This window comes from Lepisma saccharinum, chromosome 12 (assembly GCF_977018435.1).
Source record: "Lepisma saccharinum chromosome 12, izLepSacc3.1, whole genome shotgun sequence".
NCBI lineage: Eukaryota > Metazoa > Arthropoda > Insecta > Zygentoma > Lepismatidae > Lepisma > Lepisma saccharinum.
In genome coordinates, this window is record NC_139240.1 from 49,747,069 (window position 1) to 49,765,088 (window position 18,020).

General features: G+C 38.5%; 1 protein-coding gene across 3 annotated transcripts in view; it reads left to right on the top strand.

Annotated features, from left to right (window-relative positions):
• The window catches only part of LOC145996048 (EGFR adapter protein-like), a 1,377,132-nt gene that overhangs the window by 1,073,408 nt on the left and 285,704 nt on the right, over positions 1-18,020 (top strand). For all 3 annotated transcript variants that reach the window (XM_083132260.1, XM_083132261.1, XM_083132263.1), the window contains one exon: positions 15,972-16,118. In XM_083132260.1, coding sequence (XP_082988386.1) covers positions 15,972-16,118 — 147 coding nt within the window. The remainder of the gene's footprint in view (positions 1-15,971; positions 16,119-18,020) is intronic.

An 18,020-nucleotide genomic window follows, 5' to 3' on the forward strand; every position in this document is an offset into this window, starting at 1 on the left:
CGACAAACTTTCTATTTTTCTTATTCACCGTCGATTTTTCTGCCACTTTAGCCTAATTGCGACAAAGGAACGCCATACCAAGGGCGGGACTCGAACACGGAACACCCAACGTGCTCGGCTGCCCAATCACAACGAAACGTTCATGCATTAACCTGGATTGGAACCCGGAATATTTAATGACAATGAATGTCGTCTAAGCTTAAGTAATTTTATTTAGCTAGGTGAGGAGCTTGGGTATTTAATTCCTTTTTTAGGTATCGTCGATGGCGTAGTTTTAGTGTCGTCGCCTTGTAATCAAGGGGTCCCAGGTTCCATACCCGGTGGAGGCACTTTGTGGTTCGGATCCCACCTTAAACTGTAACTCCAGTCCCGGTTAGTATTTTTGTGCATAAAGTGGACTTAAAGCACCAACTCATCAATCAATCAATACTTTCTTTAGTATTGTTCCGATGCCGACTTCCGGAACGGAGTGGTTAGCACAACGTGTTTCGATGCCAGGGGTTCCGAGTTCAAATCCCAACCTGGTCGTGGATGTTCTCAATGAGTGTCCCTTCATCATATCATCCTCATCTTCACGATTAGTCAGAAGTGGCAGGAAAGTAAAGTAAATTAAACAGAATCGATCAGTCAAAAATTAGTCTTCTAACAATTACTATTGTAATGCAACACAGCGAAATAAACCTCTTCGAAGATTTAAATAGATGTCTATCGTTTTACATCCGTACCCGAAAAAAATTATGATGGTCAAATTGGAGTCTGTGCCTACGTTAAAATATGTAAATCTTAAAAATTATCGTCTTATTGATTTAATTTACTTCGCACATGTGCCCATATTGTCAAATCGCAAAGATATGATGAAGGGACACTCACCAGGAACATAAATACCCAAGCCTAGATTCGAACCATTGGCCCTTGGCGTCTTTGAGTCAATGTATGTACAATGGCTATTCGGAAATCAACTTCCAGGAGGCAACAAATGTACCAGCGATACGGAAGTTGATTTCCGAATAGCCTATGTGTATGGTCACCTAATGCCATGTCTGTTGTTTCCGAGAAACGTTATACAGTAAAATTATTTGGATCTGTTGTCGGATGGAGGGCGTCTATCAGTCAAGACTGTCAAGAAAGTCAAGAAAAAGTCAAGAAATCAACAGATAAGTCAAGAAAGTATGCTTGCGTTCAAGAATTTTTGCTATTTTTTTTTCAGTACAGTGAATTTACTTATACACCTGTACCAGCGGCGTATACCGAGTCCACGATCTGAGCTATCTCGCTATGTCACGTGGTCCTAGACTATGAATAGAAATAAATTTACCAACTCCTAAGAAATCAGGTTGCCAACTCATAAGAAATCAGGTTGCCAACTCATAGAAAATCAGGTTGCCAACCCATAGAAAATCAGGTTGCCAACCCATAGGAAATCAGGTTGCCAACTCATAAGAAATCAGGTTGCCAACTCATGGAAAATCAGGTTGCCAACTCATAGGAAATCAGGTTGCCAACTCATAAGAAATCAGGTTGCCAACTCCAGAATCAGCATTATCATCTCACTGATATGAATAATTATATTTACAATTTCTCATCGATTTTTCTCCTGAATTTTATTCTCTAGACTTCATGCTTCTCAGATAGCCTAGCTAACCTAGAATATACGCTCCTGACCTGTACTGAGATTTGATAAAATTTAATATTTGAAAATCTACAATTATATTGAGTAGTGGGTTTTACGGTACGGACGGCGCGAGAAAGTACGAACCTCTCTCCAGCAGCTTTGGCCATACTTAAAACTTGGTCAACATGCCCATTTGAGTTTTTTTGCTCAAGTGTAGAGCTCTTATAATTTAAGATTTTTGTAAAAATGCCCTCGGGAATTTTTCAGAAAGTACGAACCCCTCCTCAAGCAGATTTGCTATACTTAAAACTTGGTCAACATGTTTATTTGTTTAAGTGTAGCACCTGCCTAACCCAAGAATTTTATAATTCAGAAAATATCAAACCCCCCTCAAGCAGATTTACAAAATTGTATCAGTTTGTCTATAAACTTGTATCCATACCCACCTATACATATTTACTTCAGGTTTAAGTTTAATTGGATTTGCTTATTTAATATTAAAACAATGCAATATGCAGAGCCTACCTCTAGAATTGGTCCGTGTTTGCATGTTTCTCCTCTGTGGCAATGTGCGCAATTCCCGAGACGGTAGTATTGATTTTTTTCCTCAGTATTTACAGAAATTCCTGAATATTGCATCAGCCAGTATTGTGGGACTGACTGAGGGGAACAGACGTGTTGATACAGTGCTTCTCATACTTACAGGTTTAAATTCATATTGAGCAATATAAAATCTGATATTTGTTGTAATCTACTCATATTTAGAGTCAAGCTTATATTTGTCTTAGCCGGTTATACATAACAAGGTCATTGCTATTCTATACATGCATGTTCGTGCAGGCATTTGTGCCGGGTCAGTGTGAATGATTTTCCACTTGTAAGCTATTGGCTTTACAACCTGTCATAAGATTAATATTAATAATATTAATCCATAGAGATTAGATTTGAATCCCAGGAAATTTTATATAAATACCAAAGCCAAAAATATTAAGTGTATATACACATATATACATATACACATACAAATCACAGTGCTGAACCCAACTGATATTTTTTATTCAGTATAAAGTTTTGAATTGAAACCCAGGAAATTGTATATAATAAACAACAGCAAAAATGCCGAATCAAAAATATTGTAATCAGTGCAATAAAAATATATCCAGCTCTAATTGGGCCAAGCATCAAAAAATTTGTAATCCAGACAAATACAAAACTCCCACAAAAATTTGCCCCAAATGCAATAGAAAATACAACATGGAATATTTCACATATAAACATAAAGATACTTGCTCTGCATTGCCCTCTCAACCATCTACATCTGGTCTGAAAAGAAAGCACGAAGCACCTGTTAATGCCAGAGCAGCAAAACAGCTACGCCATGCACCTATCCGTAGCAGTTTTAACGGCCAATTAAAGGATCACCGGTTTGTATCAGAGCCAAGATGTGGCATTGAGAATTTCTTGAACAGTATAAATTCTGATCTGCAGGCAATTCTTAATGCACAAAATGGCTCTTATAAGCTATCCCTCAAATTGTTTGTACAATATAAGAAACCAAACGGCACAAAATTTACACAGCCCCACATAACAGAAACTGTACCTGTATATTCAAATGCAAATTCAGACACAATAATAAGCAGCTTGATAAATCAACTGAACATCAAACACTCTGAATTTGCGGCAAAAGAGTCCGGATGGAGCCTATGCGGTTCATCACACAAGTTATATGTTAATATTTCTGAATTCAGCCCATTACAAGGTTCCACTTATGTGCCTTTGCCTGCTAATATCAAAAACAAAAGAGCCGTGGTCAATATAAAAAACGCCGACCAGAAATGCTTTTTGTGGTGTATATTAGCTGCTTTGTATCCAGTTTCAAGGGATCCTCAGAGAATAACTTATTACAAACAGCATGAACATGATTTTGACGATGTAATGGAGGGTTTGGAATATCCAATGTCTGTTCAGAATATTGATAAATTTGAAAAAAAGGCCAGGCATATCAATGGCAAACAATTATCTATTAATGTATTTATTTGTTCCACTGGTAATTGTCCGATAGCACCTCTCAGAATTAGTACAATTGATGATGAATCTGCTATTCCAATTGATCTGCTCTTAATTGAAGGAGATGATACATACCATTATACTCTGATACATAATCTTGAAGCTTTAGTGAGAACACAACTAGACAAAACTCATACAATATTCAAGTTGTGCAGAAGATGTTTGACTGTATTTGATGGTCAAAAAATGGTGAAGGGGGTTCGGGAAGAGAATGCAGAAATTGCTAAAAACAAGTTAATTGAGCATCTGAAATACTGTGGGAACCATAAACCTGTTCATATGGTGATGCCCAATCCAAGTGAAAATTGCAAATTCAAAAAGTTTGAAGCCCTGTTGGAACACCCAGTATATATTGTCTGTGATTTTGAATCGAACCTCAAACCTCTTGCATTCTGTAGCCCAGATCCAGAAGAATCCTCAATTACACCATACCAGCAACATGAACCTTCCAGCTTTTGTTGTGTGGTTATACGGGATGGTGTTGTTATTAAAGAATATTCATACAAGGGACCAAATGCCATCAAAGAATTTGCACATAGAATAGAAAATGAGTGCCGTGACATAGCATCTAACACCTTATTAAAATCAAAGCCTATGTTGCCTTTAACAGAGGAACAGATTGAGGATTTCAACAATGCAGAAAAATGCCCGGTATGTGATTGTGAATTTTCAGATACAAATATCAAGGTTCATCACCATTCTCATACAGATGGTAAATTCTTAATGGCCCTGTGTAATAGCTGTAATATTCAGATCAAGAGACCAAGATTTGTCCCCATATTTTGCCATGGAGCATCCAATTATGATTTCCATCATCTGATCAGGTACGAGGGGTTTGACAAGCAGAATTTAAACATTTTAGCTGAAAATGATGAAAAATATATATCTATTAGCAAGATAATTAAAGTTGATGGTGTTCCTATTCACATAAGATTTCTTGATTCTTACAGATTTTTACCTGCTAGCCTGGCCACACTGGCCTCTCAATTATCTGATGATGACTTGAAAATCACACGTGCATTGTTTCCAAATCAGGACCTGAAATTAATTAGGCGGAAAGGTGTATATCCATATGATTATGTCACAGATTTTTCTAAATTTGATGAGTGTTCCCTGCCACCACAAGAAGCATTTTATAGCAAAATCAGAGGATCTGGAATTACTGATGAAGATTATCACCATGCCAAGTTGATGTGGAACAATTTAAAATGCAAGACATTTGGTGATTATCACATGGCATATTTAAAACTTGATACGACCCTCTTAGCTGATATATTGCAGGCATTCAGAAAATCTTCTATGCAAAATTATGGACTGGACCCAGTGTATTTTTACAGTGCCCCGGGCCTAGCATGGGCCGCAACGTTTTTCAATACCAAAAAGCCATTGGATCTGATCCACGATCAAGATATGTATCTGTTTATGGAGCAATGTATAAGAGGGGGGATGGTGCAATGTTCCCAGAGATATGCCAGAGCAAATAACAAGCATATGCCTGATTATGATCCAGCACGGCCATCAAATTATATACTGTATGTAGATGCAAACAACCTCTATGGTCATGCCATGATGCAAAAACTGCCATATGCAGAGCTTGAGTGGGTTGAAGATTTCAATATTGAAGATCTTCAGAATTTTGATGACAGTGAATATGGCCTCTTCTTAGAGGTTGATCAGATATTTCCAGATCATTTGCACAATAAATTTTCTGATCTGCCCCCAATTCCCGAGGTTCAGTGCTCACCTGGTTCTAAACAGAAGAAGCTCATGATGACACTGGAGCCAAAACAGGGTTATGTCATATATTATAAAAACCTCCAATTCCTGATGAAACATGGTGTCCAAGTGACCAAAGTTGGCAAAGTTTTGAGGTTCAGGCACTCAGAATGGTTGAAACCATACATTGATACAAACACGGAGCTTCGAACATCTGCAAAGAGCCAATTTGATAAGAGCTTGTTTAAATTGATGGTGAATTCTGTGTATGGCAAAACTATTGAAAATGTCAGAAAACATACCGATGTTAAAATAATTACTGACCCCAGCCGGAGCAAAAAATTGGTTGCAAAGCCCAACTTCAATTACAGAAGAATTTATGATGAGCACATGGCACTTTTCAACATGATGAAAACAAAGATCAAGTTTGATAAACCTATTTATGTAGGGGCTGTGATATTGGAATTGTCCAAATTACATATGTTAATATTGTATTATGATGTGCTGAAACCTTTTTATGGTGATCGTGTAAAATTATTGTACATGGACACGGATAGTTTTATTCTTGAAATTCAAACAGAAGATGTTTATCAAGATATGTCACAGCCTGAATTGCTTCAATACTTTGATACCAGTGAACATACAAAGATTCAACAACACCACAACAAAAAGGTGCCTGGCAAGTTAAAAGATGAGACACTTGGTGATGTTATTGTGGCATTTGCTGGGTTAAGAGCCAAGATGTACAGTTTTGAAACATGTAGTGGCGCTGTTGCCAAAAAGGCCAAGGGCATTGGCAGAGTTACTGTGGAAAAAGAGCTTGTATTTGAAGATTATAAAAATTGCATCAAATCACAGAATTCAATTAGAACATCAGAAAATAGAATTCAGAGTGAGAATCACTTATTGACTTCAAATATTGTAACAAAAGTGGCTCTGGACCCACATGATGATAAGAGATGCATTTTGTCATGTGGCACACATACTTTACCTTGGGGGCATTGTGATTTGAAAAGTGGGAAACAATGCCCAATTACAGAGCATGATTTGAAATAAATAAACATGCCTATGAACTTATTTGGGTTCAAAAAACAGGCTATTATGGACCTGCCGACACCACAACCCTCTCCTGATTTACAATCTGTAATGTCTAAACTGAGTGGCTTGTTAATTATTCATCTGAACAGCATACTTACAGATAATGATGAAGAAACAGGCAAAACATTGTACATATTTAACAATAATTTAAATCATTACCAATTACCTGTAGGTGGTCAATTACAATTTATTACAACCCCTGAGGGTGATGTCAAGATTTCAGTAGGGAGAAATATTTATAGAATTAAGCACTCAAACATGATTTCTGGCACTGTATATACTGTTTCTGCTGGTGACTGCTTATATATTGAGGTCCCTGGATCCTATGACAAGCTTATACCCTTTTTTATAGAATTAAGAATCAGATACTCTATAATAAATAACCATTAAAAGAAAATGCCTAATGATATATTTGGCCATACAAGACATGAAGATCACAGTGATGAGATTCTGATGCTTGATGTCAGAGTCAAGAAATTAAGAAGTGATTTACAAGCTTTACAAACCACACTCAATGCCAGTCTTCAACTAGAAATTACAAATTTACAATCACAATGCATGGACCCTCTTCTTAAAATTGATTCCGAACTCAAGTTATTGCTTCAGAAATATACTGATCTGGCCACATTAGATAATTTTCAAAGTTTAGAAGAAGCTGTAGCAGCTCTTCAAGCCAAATTTAAGACCCAGGCTAACAACTCCGAGCAATTGAAACAGCAATTGGAAGAGCAGATAAATAATGTCCAGGTACAGCTCCAAACAATTGTCAAAAGCATAAAGTCACAAGAAGATTTTGATCTAGTGATTTCCACTCTAAAAGAACAGATTCAGTCACTCCAGATACCTAATCTGGATCCTCTGAACAATGCCATAGCCGAGGTTAAAGAAAAAATTGAGACACTTGAAAATTTTATGAACAACTTGCCATCTTCTGATGCTTTGAATGCAATAACTCGGAGTGTTGCCAACATCAAGCTGCAACTTGAAACATATGAAGATTTTGGAAAAATTCAAAGTTCCATAACCCATCTTGAAGGTACCATAGCAGCAGTGCAAAGTGATTTGGCAAATGTACTAGAATCCAGATTGCCTGGGATTGTAGACACACTTGTTAGTGTCCAGCACCAAATCACAAAGCTTGAAAACCTCAACACTGAATCTGAGCTATCTCATTTTCATCACTTGATCGATGATATCCAAACAAAGCTTGAAATTTTACAACAATCAACATCCTCTCAGGCAGATATAGCCCTGCTCCAAAATGCTATGCAAAATGTGGCTGATGCATCTGAATTAAACAATGTGAAATTGGCACTTGAATCTTTGCAAAATACAGTATCAAATTTGCCCACATCACAGGAACTTAAAAATATTAAGAGGGCAGTGAATAGGATATTGAAATCAGAAGATATCAAGAATATCCAAGCAGAGATCAAACAACTCACTCAGACAGTGGCCACTCTACCAACCAATCAACATATTAATGAACTGCATGCCCTGTTTGAGGATATCAGAAGACAGGTCCATGATCTTACTGCTCAAAATTCAAAATTGGCAGTTGTTGAAAATTTGCAACAAATTGTAGCTAATATCAAGCAACAGCTAGGGACCATGGAATCCAATCAAGCAAATGCTCTGTCTGTTTTTGCCACCCAGCTTCAAGAGATTGTGCAACAATACAAGAAACTTGTTGTGGACGTAAAGATCAAGCCAGGCCACGATGATGTTGTTAGGACCATCAATGAGCATCTTGAATCTGTAACAAGCAGATTGCTCACAGCAGAAAAGGAAATAACGGGCATAATCGAGAATCCAAAACATACAGTAATTCTTGAATTGTACAGCATCCCCAACAAAGAATATGATTCACCATTTACACCAGGTGGCAAAATATATATGCTGTCCCCTGCACAATTTTATTACCAGTTTTTTGTTGGGGGCACATTGAGACCAATCAAGATCAAATATTGGCATCAGCCACAGGCACACCACTACCCTACCTTATCAATAACAAATGCTGATAACAAAGTAAAAATCACCAGTGTAGAGTTAGAGGATTTTACAGATCCCAATACATTAGAAACAGCCTATACTGAAGATGATGGCTCTCTGGAATTTAAAATACATATTGGGGACAAATTATATTTAGAAAATCCTGTAGTATCAGCTGCTGAACACCCCATAGTTGCAATATTCTTGTTTACATACTATGTCTAGACAAATTATTGTTGATGAATTACACAGACAAGCCAGACATAATTTTAAGAGACTCCCAGTAGTCACAAAGGGCATTGATGATTTATGGCAGAGCGACTTGATTGAGTTGGCAAGTGGACAGTTGAAAAACTTGGACAAAATCAACAAGGGCTACAAGTATCTACTCACTGTGATAGACACATTTTCAAAATTTGCCTGGGCTGTGCCACTCAAATCCAAGACTGGAAAATGTGTTACAGAAGCCCTCAGGACAATCATCAATCATTCAGGAAGATCACCGCGCTATTTGCAAACAGATAATGGCAAAGAATTTTATAATTCTGTGTTTCAACAATTTATTAAAAGCCAGGCAATAAAACATTACTCGAGTTACAGTGATCTCAAAGCCTCGATTGTAGAGAGATTCAACAGAACCTTAAAAAATCTTATGTATAAACAATTTACCCTCCAAGGTAATTATAAATGGATTAATATTCTTCCAGAACTTCTACATAAATATAACAATTCTGTCCATTCCACAATCAACATGAAACCCTCTGAAGTAACTTCATCTGATGAGCAAAAATTGATCAGGACTGTTTATTATCCTAGATACCAGCCAACAACAAGAAGGGCCAAATACAGGGTGGGTGATCAAGTAAGAATCAGCAAATATAAGCATTTATTCAAGAGAGGCTTTACAAGAAACTGGAGCACTGAATTATTTACAGTGGTTCAAGTTAAACCCGGGACCCTTAACACATATATAATAAAAGATCACCGAGGAGAAATTCTCAAAGGCCGATTCTATGAACAAGAGCTCAGCAAAACTAAACAGCCTGACACATATCTCATAGAAAAAATAATCCGCAGAAAAGGCAACAAGTTATTTGTCAAATGGCTGGGTCATCCGGAAAACAGCTGGATCGATGCAGACAAAGTGATAATATGAGCACCTGGGATGTTATAAAGAGGCTGCCAGAACCTGAACAGCAGAATAAGAGAAATGGCAAGTTGCTGCCTGATAATATTAGGTGTCTTATTGTTGGGCCATCAGCTTGTGGTAAAACTACACTAATAGTTGATAATTTTTTATTGGCACCCAACTGGTTAGACTGGAAAAACAGGCACTTGTATGTCTTCTCTAAGAGCTTGGAACAATTAAAATATCAGCAGCTGATGAAGCTATATGATGGATTGGATATTGCCACTTTTGAACCAGATGTTAAGCCACTTCATGAATGTCTCGATAATTCCGTTGTTGTGTTTGATGACATTATACTGGATAATCAAAACAAGGTTAGAAATTTCTTTACACAGGGCCGGCACAAAAACATTGATTGCTTCTACCTGGCACAGACTTTTTCTAAAATACCGAAGCAACTGATCCGAGACAACAGCAATTTTATATGTGTGTTTCATCAAGATCATACCAACCTCAAACACATACATGATGAATATGTAGGTGGGGACTTGAGCTACAATGATTTTTCCAAGTTTTGCAGCAGGTGCTGGAACCAGGACAGTTATGGGTTTGTCACAATTGATATGACAAGAACACCTAACACTGGTAAATACAGAAATAAAATCAACGATTTTCTAGACGTTGAGACATAAATAAACAACCATGAAACGACCAGTCATTGATGATCTTAAGTTAAGAGATTATCTTGTAAAAAGATTTAAGGGATGGAAATCAGAGAACCGTGGAATCTATGAAAAACACAAACAAACAGAACAGCCTGTCATTGATGCTATTAATAATTTAGGTAAGAATATCAAAACTGTTACAGAGCAAAATCAAGATTTGATCACAGAGCTTGTACCTGTAGCTGCAAGGAACATATTAGATTATCCATTCACCCCACTTTCCAGCATTCATACACCTAGTCCTGTTGCTCCTCGAAGAATTGAAGCTACTCTGGATCCTATTGAATTGGGTCTTCTTGCTCAAAAATATTTAACCACACCTAAAGACAATAAAGATGAGGTTTTTGGCTTATATGCCGACACAGAGCTTGATGGCAGTATTATTCATAGAATCGGTAATTTCAGAGTAACTTTTATGGGGGATGATATCATTGTTTATTCAGAATCTCGTCTCGGAGAAAAAGGTGCTTTTGTTAAGTACCCCGGCACACCTGGGTTGTGGGAACTGATGACTAGGAAGAGGCCTGGCAGCTATACAGATCAAGACTATGAGCACTACAAAGAAATATTAATAAAATCAGATGCTCTATACCAGAACAATGATCCCACACAAAAAAGAGTCAAGTCTAGCAGTGGGGCAAAATACAATAATTTAATCAAGCCCATATGGTCACAGATCAAGACTGGCAGTGGAATCAAACAATACAACACCCTGCCTAAAGAATTTGTGTGGGTTGATGATGTCAGGAAACTTGTAGATAGGTTATTGGTGATAGCTGGGGAGGAAAATGCTGGCAACCACAATTTTTACAATGAAAAGGTTGGAATTATGGACATGATAAGCACCAAATTGTCTAATTTTATAGTGAATGACCCTAAAGGGATTGGATATCTCATAAAAATTATTAATACTCTACCACCTAAATTTTGGAATGTTTCTGAGGGTCGGGGGCTGGTTAATGACATCATAAACAAACTGCCATTTGAACTACACATTCCAGGCTATCAATATTGTGGTCCCGGCACAAAATTGGACCATAGATTAAACAGAGGGGATCCTGGTGTTAATCCCCTAGATGCTGCTTGTAGAGACCATGACATAGCATACAACACACATTCTGATCTTGACAAGAGACATGTTGCAGACAAGAAATTAGAAGAGGCTGCATTTGGTAGATTTGTAAGCAAAGATGCTTCTTTGAGTGAAAAAATAGCAGCATTGGGAACCACCATAGCTATGAGCACCAAACAAAAACTGGGGTGGGGGTTGTGAAGATGTATATAATAAACCTACAATGAAGGCCAAGGGTGTTATGTATCAAATACCTTATGCAGGTCTCAAATCTCTTAAAACTATTGACAGTCTTTTGACCAAAAAGCAGCGCAAGAAAAAAAATTCTTGTATTGCAAAAGGGCATGGTATGAAATTGTTGCTTAGCACCCCCCAATTAAAAAAATTACAGCAATCAAGAAAAAAATCACATGTGGGGGGGTTCATATTTACTATCCCTGCCATCTTAGCTGCTCTCGGGGCTGTTGGGAGCTTGGCTGGGGGATCAGCCGCCATAGCAAAAACAGTAATAGATGCCAAGAAAAATAGGGCAGAATTAGATGAGCAGAGGCGCCATAACCTGGCCATGGAGAAAAAAGGCAAAGGTGTTAAGAGAGCCATGAATAAGTTTAAAAAAAACAAGAGCCGCTTACAAACCAAGATATTGAAGCTTTAATCAAGCCACTGGGCATCAAACATTTTAGGGGTGTGTACATGTCTGATTCTTTACCAGAACAACCACTCAACAAAGAGTGTGGCATTGTTAATTTGGATGAGTACAAAAATCAGGGCACTCACTGGATTTGCTATCTTAAATATTTAAAAGATGAGGCATTTGTGTTTGATTCATTTGGAGGTGTTCCACCTGAAAATTTAATAAAATATTTAAAATCAGCTAATCTTTATTACAATAATGCCCGTGTTCAAAACTTCAAAGATGTTAATTGCGGACATTTGTGTTTATCCGTTCTCAGACATATGTCTCAAATAAATAAACCATCAATTGAAGATTTTCAAAAGGCCTTGTGGTATCTGAAACATCATGGGGGTATTCCATCTCACCAGCCAAAATTCAATATTGAAACTCAAATTACATGATGACATAGTGTATCCCAAAACAATAGCTCTCAGAGCATTTTACGGCATGTACTTGATCCCTAATATTACTCACCACAACAACACAATTGCAGTAGGGGATCAAAAAATCGTCATCACTCCAGGGCAGTATAATCTGTCCACTCTAAATGCTCACTTACCCAGAGGTGTGGTGTTAAGTCAAAATTCTGTCACTCACAGAGTAGAGATTGTATCTGCTACGGAGACAGTGCATCTGGGTACTATAGGAGAGCTGTTGGGCTTTGAGAACAACACAAAACTTGAACCGGCCATCAAACACACTGCTATGAATATACCTAAATTCTTGGCCATAGAGACTCTGAATATTCACTGTAATGTAGCTGAGGGTATGATCACCAAATCAAATGGCATAGGTACTCACAAACAAACTGGCATCATTGCAACATTCAAACCTAATTCCGAATTCATGGAGCCCATCATCTACAATCCATCCCCAACATTATATTTTCCTGTGTGCCATAATAGAATAGATTATATTGAATTGATGGTCACTAATGAAAAAGAAGAATTAGTTGATTTTGCTGGAGCCACAACAACTGCAATCGTAGAGATTAACATTTAAATAAAAATACATACAATGGAAAATATTGAGAGTTATGAGCTACAAACATTCCCCCCAAACAGGAGGACATTTGCAAATTTAAATCAACCCAACACGGAGGTTGAGGTTGATCTTGATGTTGGGGATGGATTTATACACCCTCACAGAGCAGATCTATACATCAAATTTGATGTCGTAAAGCTCGATGGAACAGATTACCCGGCAAATTCAAATATAAGATTGGTGGATAATTTTGTGCCGCATCTGTTCTCTGAAATTGAGATCAGAAAGCATGGAGTTGTTATAAACAGAATAGATTATCCCGGCATTACCTCCACGGCTTTGGCCACATTAAAATTATCCAAAACCGAGGCTTCATACTACAAAATAGGCGGATTTGAAGCTGGTGATAAGATATTAACCAAGAGCCACACAGTGCTGTTCCCCATGCGCCTGTTGCCAGGATTCTTCTCAGATTACAAAGATATCATGTGGAAGGGTGGGTTAAGAATTACATTTAGAAGAGCTGCAAATGATAATAATGCTTTGATGAGGTACAGTGCGATAAACCCTACAGGAGAAGCTCTGCCCAATACCTTACCTGATGAGGGCAAGTGCATTATTCAGACTATGGAGTTAAGAATCCCCGTTGTTGAGTATGAAGCCAGTTACGCTCTTAAATACAAAGCAGATATCCTAAAAAATCCACAGGTTCCTCTGCAATTTTACACATATCAATGCGTACAGAAGGTTGCCACTGGTACCTATTATGAATTTGATGCAACAAATTCATTCTCCAGTATTCAATTTGACATGCCCGATTTTGTGGTGATACTGTTTCAGACTGGGAGACACAATAATCAGGAAAAAAATTCAAGTAGATTTGATAACTGCAACATCAAGAACATATATCTTAAAAATGGCAGAAATGAAGTCTTTCCTAGAGAAAATTACAATTTAGACATTTCCAAGGATGATTTTCTTAAATTATATGAAGCTTTTTCGGCTTTCAAAAGGGTCACTACCGGGAATACAGACCTGTACTACACACCAGATGAATTCAAGGAACGGAGACCCATGTTTGTAATTAACACTTCAAAAAGGAAACAAGTTGTGGTCAATGACAGAACAAACATTAAAATTATCTGTGAATTCCACGAGGCATTACCTGAAGACACCATATGCAGTGTCATTCTCATAGGTGAAAAATCATATATTTATGATGTGAGAAATGAGAGAGTCACAGAGCAATTCTAGAAGCACGATTCAGGGCTTCCCCCATGGCGCAATGGTAGCATCATTGCCTTATAATCAAGAAATCCCGGGTTCGATACCCGGTGGAGGCACAAGTGGCTCGGTTCCCACTTTAAAACTGTAGGGCCAGTCCCGATTAGCCTTACTGTGCATAAAATGGACTTAAAACAACAACTCGAACTAGCGACACGATTCAAACACAAAAACTCTTTGGATATAAAACAATACTTTACCGTCAAGAAATATATTACCTACCCATTTTATACCACCTCTGCTCGTAGCAGATACCTACCTAAAATACTGCCAAAAGCTGAAATACAGAAATATTGCAATAATTATTCTGTAAGTTACAGACTTGTATACAACAAGACCAAGCCTAAATGCAATTCAGTTTGCAATGACAATATCCAGGAATTTCCTCAATATGATGGATGGTCCCTGAAAAGGGGGGCATAGTATAGATAAGAATTTCTCTTTGAGTTTCATGACAAATAACATGTAATTTCCCCTCGGAAAAGACACAATAGAGGCAATATCAATAGATATAATCACTCAGGCAAACAGAATGAAGGCAATTACTTTTTAATAATAAATAACTCTCTGAAAAGACGCAGTATAGATTATATCTATTGGCATACAACTCACGGGCATGCAATAATTTATTGTTGGCCAAAACATGGAACTGATCAAAAAGATTGGAAAGAACATGCAATGTTTACGTGACCTCCATTCTATTGTATTGATTATGCAGTTTTGCCCCGTATTGTTGAGCTCCCAGATAACAAAACTCTGGTGATTCTTAATAGAGAATAGAGAATTTTTTACCAAATTTAAGATCTGGGAGCTATCAACAGGGCAAAATCTCACGTATGGAATGCCACATCTCTCAGGACTCGAACCCAAAGCCCCTTGTTTACAAAACAACAATATTAACATTTTGCCATCAGATTTTATGAGGACTCAAACCCGAACCTTTTGATTACAAGGCGATGCACCACACTCCACTCGGTCTCAGAACCCAATAGATATCAATTCAAGATTCCTGGGATTTTGACAGAAAAACATACTATAAGCTTAATTTCTGGTGTGGCCAAAAATATATCAATTTTTGACAAAAATCTGGCTAATGCAACTTTTGTAAGTATAGCAAATCTGCTTGAGGAGGGGTTCGTACTTTCTGAAAAATTCCCGAGGGCATTTTTACAAAAATCTTAAATTATAAGAGCTCTACACTTGAGCAAAAAAACTCAAATGGGCATGTTGACCAAGTTTTAAGTATGGCCAAAGCTGCTGGAGAGAGGTTCGTACTTTCTCGCGCCGTCCGTACCGTAAAACCCACTACTATATTGAGTTGTGGTTAAGATTTGTTCACTCTGTTTCTTAAGAAATACATTATTGTATGCGTAAAGTTTTGTAATATTATTGTGGGCATTCCGCATCCAGGATGAAGCCTGAAGATTTAATTTTTACATGCATTAATAAGTCTCTTGTTGTTAAAGTACAGCTTCAGTTTTCATCTTGAGCGGCCTGGAATAAAAATATCTATTTTCGTAGTTTCTAATTAAATACATGTTAAGAAAATGGGGGAAAAAAAGTATGGACACCCTATATTTTTGTGGCTTCAGTAACCAATTTTTCTTTCCTTCCAGAGCGTTCATATGGCACATGCCCTTCGGAGGATCTCGTACGCGACCTGTGACCCGGATCAGTCCCAGTTCAGCTTCCTGGCCCGCGAACCCAAAGGCCACTTCACCCTCCAGTACTGCCACTCGTTCATCACCCAGTCTCCAGAACAGGTAAGTCCCGTTGCTTCTACTCTTGTCCGCACGTTCTGAATTATGTGTAATATTATCATGTTCCCTGTCTACATGTTTATTGCACGTGCTGAGACATGGAACTCCCACGCAGTAATGTTCCTGGCTGAGAGGTAAATTTCCCTGTTGAATTATAAAAAAATCCCTTTTAGACCTTAAAATTCCCTCTTGCATAAACAACAAACGCACAAAAAAAAATATTGAGGGTTTATCCCGAGATATCGGTCTAGTAGGGTGTACAGGAAAATTTAGCATCAAATTAGGTTTTTGTGAACACTGACTCTTGTACTTCGTTGATTTGGTGTCAAGTAGTGTATTTGTGTGTACCGTTTGCTCAGTTCTACACAGTTCATGTAGATTTGGGAAGCACTAGAGAAGACACAAATGTTACGCCTGCAGTTTTGAATTTTTCTACTACTTTGTGGACCAGTGGTTGGAAAATCCATAGGTTTCAATTGACATGTGGAACTGCCACCAGAGGAGACACAGGACAAATAACGCGGTTGAAGGTTGGAACCACTGATTGAACTCAGTCGTGGGTAAACCACACCCCCGATTGAAAGATTTGATTATGTATTTGAAGAAAGAAGCAAATATTGTAAGAATGGAGCTGAATTTAGAAGGGGTGAAGAGGAGGAAGAATTATGTCTCGATTGACAACAGAATTTTAAGTCTCACTGAAGCAATGGAGCAGCCAGGAGACATAGCCATATTTTTAAGAAATGTATCTTTCTTTATCCAAATGGATTAAAATACCTTGAGATTATAGTTTATTATTAAGATGTTATCTATATTTATACCAACTAACTGACAAAGCGACAGCTGCCGAGTGCGGTAATTCCATGGAGTTGTAAAGTATTCTAAACATTCTAAAAATATTTTGAAATATCCATGGATTATCCGTGCGGTTCCATGGGTCACTTATGACCCCCTGTCGTGCATGCCGAGTGCGAGGCTTTTCGGCAGGCCCACCTCTATTTTCATATACTTTAGATTGTCTACGTAGTCTATGTAAATTACAACCCAATGTAATCTACGCGTAGATTACGTGTAGACAACGCATGTAGACGTAAACTTATAGTATACGGCACATCACGATAACCCTCAAGATAAGCTGCAGACTTCTAGTCGGAAACTTCGTTACAAGCTTTAAGCTTATTGCCCACTGAGACTCGGTTGGCCGCGGTGGCTCAGTCGGTAACGCGTCTAACTACCATGCTAAAGGTCCCGGGTTCGATCCCCGGCCGGTTCAAATCCGGGAACTTTTCTAACGATGGAAGCGGCCCCGGCGCCCACCCAGCGTCGAATAACATGGGTACCTGGGGGAAACCCTGGGGGGTAAAGGACGGTCAGGGGCGTGATGCTGATCACATCACCCCCACTCACGACCGGATCAAGAAAGTGTGGGGCGTTACCCCCACACCCCCTATACGCCTTCATGGCGTGGTGCTAAGCACAGGGGAGCACTTTACCTTTTTTTTTACCCACTGAGACTCGGAGAAACTCTGCAACATAACTTCTGTTGTCTGCTTCCATCGAAATGAAATGGTGTAACGCCCACCAGAGCGAAACGCGCGGAACCTAAGCACGGAGTTTCCGCGCCAGAAGTCTGCAGGTTTCTAGGACGGAAATTTTCCGTTGGCCGCTTCTCCAAATACTCCCTCGTGTAATTCCGCGTCTCTTCGTTTAGCTCCGGCAAGCGTCATGCTCGGCCCCGCTATAACCGAGCATGGAAAAGTGTGTTCCGCGCGGCGGCGGCGTGGTTCGGCGCGTGGAGGCGCGGTACATGGGCGGACTACCCTCGGAAAGGCACATGGAATTTTCCACTAGGAGGTTTCGGGTGGCGCGTTTCCGGCTTCTCGGTGGGCGTTAAGGCGAGGAGAT